The 8327-nt window shown below is 31.4% G+C and overlaps 1 protein-coding gene across 1 annotated transcript in view; it reads left to right on the top strand.

Moving 5' to 3' along the window:
- Positions 1 to 516: 516 nt before the first annotated feature.
- Positions 517 to 8327, top strand: part of LOC106465806 (polyphosphoinositide phosphatase-like) — a gene marked incomplete at its 3' end in the record, with an annotated part of 133957 nt that continues 126146 nt past the window's right edge. Inside the window, exons 1-2 of the mRNA XM_022393752.1 lie at positions 517 to 708; positions 3196 to 3314. Coding sequence (XP_022249460.1) covers positions 3243 to 3314 — 72 coding nt within the window. The remainder of the gene's footprint in view (positions 709 to 3195; positions 3315 to 8327) is intronic.

The raw sequence follows: 8327 nt of genomic DNA, 5'->3' as shown, positions 1-8327 counted from the left end.
TGCTCTACCCACCACGGGTATCGAAACCCAGTTCTCAGCGTTGTAAGTCCGCAGGCATATCGCTGTGCCACTGGAGAGACTAGGGTTTTTGAAAGATCGTTCTCGGCTGCCGAGTATCTAGCCCCTGCGAACTTTTATAACAAACCTATTACAAGTTTGTTGTTAAGCGCAAAGCTACTTGAAAGGCTATCTGTGCTCTTCTCACCACAGGTTTCGAAACCTGTTTTTTTAGTATTATAAACCTACATACTTACCGCTTTGCCACTGGGGGCGACCCATTACATATCAAATAAAATCAAAGTCGCACTAAATTTTTAAAATACAAAATAAACTCCTTGAAATAAATCACAAAATTAAAATTACAAAATACCATACAAGGTGAATGCACCTCCAATAAAGAATTAAACAGGGCACAACGAAAATATAAACAAGATACTGAGATATACACACACAGCGCTTAAAAGTTAAATTAACATAAATGAAAATATACCCATCATACCCAGTTTCTCAGGAAATCTATGTGTAGGAGTAAGAGGCTGTTGATACCTAGAAAGTTCAAAATGGTGTGGTAATTAATGTAATTTTTTAAAATGTTTTTGAAAATTAAAGAAAATGTTACACTGAATGTCGTGTAAACTAATAAATAACTGAATTCGTAACCAAGTTCAGAATCTGAGTAAGCAACAAGGAGAAAGTAAACAACTTGAGGTGGGTATTTTGGAGCTTGTATTTTAAAATAAAACTGGGTAATTACAAGCTATCGCTATCAAATAACATAATTTCAAGAGTACATTTGTTCCCTATCATGACTTATTCGGAAAATTTTGTATAAACTATGACGAAGTAGCTTACAGCAAACGTCAGGAATAGTGGAAAAATTACGTTTAGCGCCTGATTTACATGAGTTAAATCATTGGTGGCACAATTACTAATAGTAATACTAAATTCGCGAAAGCCAAAGTTCAAACGAAAATACTGAGATTACTAACCAAGAAAGAACGAATGTTTTACGCTTGTTTATGTGTAGAAACGAAACTTTATTATTTCTAATTTGCTCGGTGTTAATAAAAATAACATACAGACAACAAGTTACCATTATCCATATGGTCGTTAAGTTAATGTTGAAAAGGAAAAATTTAAACCACACTTTATTTTGCAGAAACTTATCGATTCCATTTTTAAAATATTGTAAGGTGCTACCTTCCACAACTGCCAATGGCAACACATTCCATAAACCGATCACCCTGTTGGAAAAATAAAACTTTTAACTACAGCCTACCCTGTATTCTCACCATAAGTGTATATTCCATATATTTAACTTGTATTCTCGTGTCTTTGGAATATATCACAAAGAATCAGAGACACTTTTTATGCCAATCCCATAGATAATCTTGTGCATCTAAATAAGATTGACCACCCCCTACCCTTCAGTTCTTTGAAAGAAAATAGAGATCTTAACCTATTACCATGAGACAACCAATTTCAAGAATCATTTTAGTAGCCCTCGTCTGAAACCTTTCTAATAAGTTGATATTTTATCAACCACCAATCTGCCTGTGTCAAGCCCTGACTCCCAAAGAACTTACCAGGTCCTCTCTTGTTCTCTCTGTTCTTTTGTATCTATCACATCTGAAGAAAAACTGTTCCTAAAACAGACCACCCTGTTTGAAAAACTGGTTTATCATAGGCTGTGCATTTTAGAAGAAATCTTGATAAAAACATATAGAAACCAGTTTACTGAGGTGTCATATTCAGTTAAAAACAGAACTTCAAATAAAGTTTTGTAAAAGTTATATTACTATCATTAGGAAGAAAGAGAAATAATGTTTTTTTCCTCAAGGAAACAAGTCAGTAATGCCTTTTAGTAATTTAAATGTCTTTTGTGCTTTCACATCAAATGTCAACATGGTGACTAATGATGTGATGTAAATGCAAGGGATGCAAGCATGATTTCTTTCACTTTAGGCTAGTACATAGTCATAACATAAATATGTCTACACTCCACGGGCATTACTGTTTATAGCTTGGAATTTTTATGAAAATGTGAGAATTGAGATTGGAGAGATTCAAACCCATGACTTGGCTAACCAAGTAGATGCTTTAACCAACTAAATATGGTATCTTGAATGCTGCAGATATGAGGTTTTCACATAACTGGTTATTAAAGACAAAATCTAGGAAGTTATTGATCTGTGGCAATTAGATTTTAGAATTCAGGCTATGGGAATTGTTTGGGAAAAGAATATTCTTTAACATTGTTAGGAAGAGGGAGAATATGTAATTGTTTGCACTATTATGTATGGACATCAAGGGGCCATTTAGTCTTTTGAGGCTCTCCTTCCATACCCTGTATGGGAAATATTAAAAATTTAAACCTGTCTTTTATTACTCAACAAATTATCAATTCTCCTTTTAAGCTCTTTAAAAGCTATTAGCCTAAGAATTTTATTGTTTGCTATTTTTTTAATTATTTACACTCTAACCATTTTTGTGATTTATTTAAATTAAAACACACGGACAGTGTATTTCACAGCTAAAGTTTATACTGAGGACTTAGATAAGGCAGAGTATGCTTTTTATTTCCTACTTACATACTGATATATGCAATCAATTTTTAGTCTTTACAAATGCCAATGTGTTATAGCTTTTACAAGTAGAAAGTATTCTGATATCAATTTGTATGTAATTTACATGGATATATATAAAAATAAAATGTGCAGGCTTATGTAACACATTGGAATATAAAGTTTTTGTTAATTTAAGTTTTCATTTTACATTATATTATGTTTAAAGACATTAGAACAATACACGTGTACAAGCACAAGTTCATGAATTAACATTAAATTATATGAGAGTCCAACATGATATTAATAGAAAATACCATCTTTGAGTTTTATTTATTAACTGAGCTTAAGTATTTGAAAGTGACTTTAACTGCAGTTCATATAACATGTTAGTGTTGAGTTGGGTCACTTTTGTTTTGACAGTAAATAATTACCAAACAACTGTCTGTTGATTTATTCTAATTTATGCAACATAGTTACTCTGTATTAAATTTTAGGATACATAGAATTCCTCTGATCATGTGTTATTACATTTGTTCATTAAGAGTAAATTTAAATCTAAGTATTTATTTAGAAATAAGTTTTGAAAATTACTTTTGTGTGAGAGTTGGTCCATTTTTGTTCCATAAAGCTTCAACTTAATCTTTGAGCAGACAAGGATTTCTTCAACATTGCAGAATGACAAAAAGACCCAAGTATCATCACATCATAAGTTCTGTGCAGAAGATTGCTTTGTATGAAACAAAAGCTGTATGTATAAATGTGTCTGTAGTTATATTTTAGGGTATTTTTCATATTGCTTACCTACATTTACATGTGAATTAGAATAGATTAATTATTCTCAAGATATGTAGCCTACAAGTCAATTTATTCATTAGTTTCTAATTTTATGTTATGTTTGATAACTAGATACTAAATAGTAATTAGTGTTTATCCTATGTTTTGACTGCTAATCTCTTGCTGTCTTCTGTATTGTTAGCAACCTTGTTTCTTGTTAAAGAGTGGGGTGCATTATCCACTTCACATGAACGAAGTTTAAAAATATTTGTTTGCTGTAATCTGACTGACCATCTGAAATTGGGGCCGACTGAGAGATTATTTTGACATTATGACCAGAGAAGTTTACATTTTCACCAATTTCTGCCAATATACCAACACATCTAAAAAACATTTGCTGACTTTAAAATTTTTATTGCTATATTTTGGTTATAATATTTTTTGTTGAAAATCCACCTGATTACCAGTCAACAGCTCAATGCTGATTGGCCAATGCATTGAGGTTTGACAGCACAGCTTATCTCATCCCCAAGACCCTTCATGCTAAACTAATAAATACATGACTTAGCAGGAGATAATTTACTATTGACTAGCATACATCAACAACATGGCCACTACACAAAGATCAAGGCTAATCCAATTGCTATACATAAAAAATAATTACCCAACTTCTCAAGAAACATCAGAAAGAATTTGGAACAAAAACAGTAAAAAAACTAATGTATAACACAGCACCACCTCACACATCTAAGATCTACCAAAAATTCACAAATAAAGCTTCCCTTTTTGTTGCATAGTTTAAGCACAGAGATTCATCATGTCACCCCTTAGCTAGATATGTTGTAAATATAATATCACCATTAACAGCTAAAACATCTTTACATGTTAAGATCTCAGTCCATTTTGTAGAGATCATAAAAGTAATCATAATAACCTTGCAAGATACAATGATCAGCTGTGGCATATCCAACCTATTCACTTATAAACCAACTCTTGAAACACTACAGATACTCCACCAACAACTTGAAAATTACACAACTCTCAAGGAATGCACCCAGTTGACAATCATCACAATGATAGAACTTAAAACCTACTGTGTCAACACAGTTTACTTTTAATACAAAGCTAAGTACTACCATTAACAAGAACTAGGCATGAGCTCACCCCTATCATCCATTTTTAGAAATCTTTATAAGGAAAATTTTGAAGATAACACTTTCACAACAGCTGTTCTATACTGTGAGATTTGTTCAAGATGTGTACGATACATTCATAATACAATAACAGGCTACAGACAAGATTCAAGAAATCATGAACCATCTAAGTAGGCAACATCCCATAATACAATTCACAGTAAAAATAGAAAAAGATAATGAACTCCCATTTCTAGACACAATGGTTACTAAGACAAGTAACTCTATACCACAGGAGTTTATAGGAAACTCAAAGATATGGGTAGCACCTTGGCTATAAACCAAACCATCATAAACTGTCTAGTTTTCATAATGAACAAGATTTGTAATACCAAAGAATCTGAGAGGAAGGAAGAAAAATAAATCACTGCAATCCACCTTAACAATGAATAGCCAAAACACTTGATAAAAAAGAAAATAAACATTAAGAATAAACAGGTAGAAAATTAGACATAATTCTGCATTGCTCTATTTTTATAAGTCTTTCTGAAAACATACAGAGGATAGGTAAACAACATAAAGTCAAACCAATATTCACAAGCCACAACACATAGTTACTATATAACAAACCACTTAAAGAACTTGTATAAAGAAAAAGCACCATTTATAGCATCCCCTGTAAAGGTGTATTTCAATTTCCTGTATGTTGGAGAAAAAGAAAGACCAACGAAAGCTAGAATTCAGGAGCACAATAACTCTTTCTCAACAGACATGTCAAAGGGTGTATGCCACAATATTTTAGTGAATTATTTTCAAAGTTTAATTAAAGAACCTTATTATCATTGTATGCCAATAAAATTGGCTTCACAACATAGTTTATAACTCAAATTTTAATTCTATGTATATGTTTTACTTTTTTAACTGAAAAGAAACTATTAAAAAAAAGCCAAGTATGCTTTTGTGTGTGTGTGTCATATGGCATGTCTTCTTGTCTAGTTTATATTTTATTATGTTTACAATACAATGTCTGTAGTGATTAATGAAGTAGAAACCCAAACTTCAGACATTTACAAGCTAGAATACAAAATAAGAACCTCCACCTCTTTGATTTGCTGAGATATCAATGTACCTTACAAACCTTTAAAACATCTGTATACTGGCATCTACTGCTCTTAAGTGCATGTTTATAACCAATAGAAAGAGCACATTTCAACCAATGTACATTTGATTGACAGCCATTTGAAATTGGCTTGAAGGGACAACTTGTATATGGCTGAAAGTTTGAAGAAAGTTGAGTAAGTCATTGGTCTGAACAGAAATGAGATTTCTTTTAACCCACATATAGCTTAATTAGAAAGCCAGAAAAATTTTCAGTGGCTTTATGTGAACCAGTATAGTAATATTATAATATTTTGGTTTTCAAAAATGCATCTTTGAAATCTACAAAAATTAATTTGTCTTGACCCTCCACTTGAGAGAATAAACGAGTCTTACAGTGAAGCTTGGCAAATATGACTCATGAGTACATATCAATTTTGTAGCATTGTAAGTACAAGAAATTGTTGTTTTTCTCTATATTTTTTATTTATTTTTTATCTTTTAAGAAAATTAACTAAAAATTAAGCATTTATGAGTAAATGGTAATAATATATATACATGTTCATAAGCACATACACACTATGTATACACATAGCACTAAATTCCAACCACCCCGTGAGGAAAACTAACATCCAAGTACCTAAACCAAGTTTATTCGATTGGCCCAAACTTCGTGCAGATTCATATCACAAATATTTTCTTGCACTTTAGACAGTTCTTGTGGCAACTGCTGTACTATAAATGAGCCAGTAAACCCTCTACCACTGTGTTCTTAGAGCCAGGTTTATGATAAACTGTGTGGGAAAGTTCTGGTAATTGTGACACATGAACTTATTTGCTACCATCAGTGTTGTATTATGGTGTCATGTTAACAATCTAATGGCAGGAGCAGTGATTCATTGTATTATTATTGGCAGGTTTCTACTTCAGCCGCTAACAATAAAATAAACATAGGAAATAGAAGTAAAAACTCTCGGGGGAAGTACTTTGGAACTTAATGGTCAGTAATAAAGAGGACAGAATAGTACTACTCACTTTATCTTGCATTTTTCAACCTTTAAAGTTTTATGGTGGTTACAAGGGCAGTCAAGTTGATTGACCTAGTAAATAAAATATAAAGTTTTTCTGAAAAATAAATTGATATTTATTGAGGAGGTTTTAGAGATTATGCAAATGAAATTTGAAAATTTTCAGATGAAGTAAGTATTTTTAAGCTTAACATGAAAATCACTTTACACTCGAGGCAGTCAACGCTCTGACTCCGTATATATATCGGCAAGTTTTTAGTAAAAATATTTAAATAAAGATTCTGATTTTTTTTTGTCTACAAAAGACTCGTGATGTTTACTGAAAGCTTGAAACATTTTCTGAAGATACATAATACATGTTAAAAGTTATAGTATGGAAGCTCCAATAGTCACTTTGAGGTCACTGGTTAATGTAATCCACTAGAGCAATAGCAAATGAGATAAACATCCAAGATTTGGTAATTCTGATCTGTCTAAAATAGCCCATCATGCCAGAGTAGAAGACCATATGATAAAATGGAATAATATTAAATAATAGGATATGAACCACACACATCAGAAAAAGAAATATAAAATATGCCTTCTACATACACCTGATAATACACTTTGTTGACCTAGCACATAAGTCAAAACCTTAATACCTCTCTTGAAAATATTTAAATAGTCACTTGTATCAAAGTATAATGGAGGATTCCATCAGAAAGGACAAAGCACTAGACTTTCTATGAAAAAGACCCATAATCAAACCCCAGTCACAACCAGCAAACATATCGTCCTACACAGGACTTTCCTGAAGAGAATAGCAGGTGAAACAAGAGACAAAAACTGAAAAATAATTAGTATCTAATTGTAGGAAAATAAAATTACTTAATAGTTATATGTAGGTGATCATACAGGCTTCCAACCATTTGATATCTGATTGCTACAACTTTACTCTTAAGATACTTAAGTACTTTCTCACACAAAACCATTATTATTGTTCTTACTAAAGTGGGACATGGATCATATTCTGTTTGTTGAACAATTAAAGTTATTGATCCTTTGGTAATGTACAGATCTTATTTGTTGATCTTATTTTTATTTTCTTGCTTTTACACTTTATAATGTATGCTGGCTTTGTTGAAAAAGAAAAGCTTGTACATATATTTTTTTACATTGTTACTTTCATACATTGATTGGTGCATTTCCTTTGTCATATCCTGAGAATATTTACTTATTAAAAGAAAATTAAGTGTATATTTTGTTTATTGTTATATTGAATATTTATCAAAGTATTAACACTCATAATTATGTTTAGGGCAACTACTTCAACTTATCATAGTAAAACCTACATGTATGATTATACATTTCTATACCAGAAGTTACTTTCTTGTTTGAACAAAAAGAAAGAAACGAATGTTTTTGAGCACAACATCATATGACCAATAAAATAATGAGTTGTTGACTTCGGTGAATATAATGCACAATAATTTATTATATAAAGTTAAAAGCAATAAAAATCTAAAAAAATTCTCTACATGTTTCAGTGGAACATGCTACCATCATCTTCAGGAGACAAGAAAGACAACAAATTTCATTTACATACCCATGTAAATCATGTACATTTTGCATTTTTGTACAGTGGTGTCATTTTACAAAATTGATTTCCACAAATTACTTCAGAGGACCTAAATCTCTATTCAAAATCATTTTGTTTTTTAGCAATTTCTAATGATTCTTTTATATTT

This window comes from Limulus polyphemus, unplaced genomic scaffold (assembly GCF_000517525.1).
Source record: "Limulus polyphemus unplaced genomic scaffold, Limulus_polyphemus-2.1.2 Scaffold2057, whole genome shotgun sequence".
In the NCBI taxonomy this organism is placed as follows: domain Eukaryota; kingdom Metazoa; phylum Arthropoda; class Merostomata; order Xiphosura; family Limulidae; genus Limulus; species Limulus polyphemus.
This window is presented reverse-complemented; position numbering and strand designations above follow the sequence as displayed.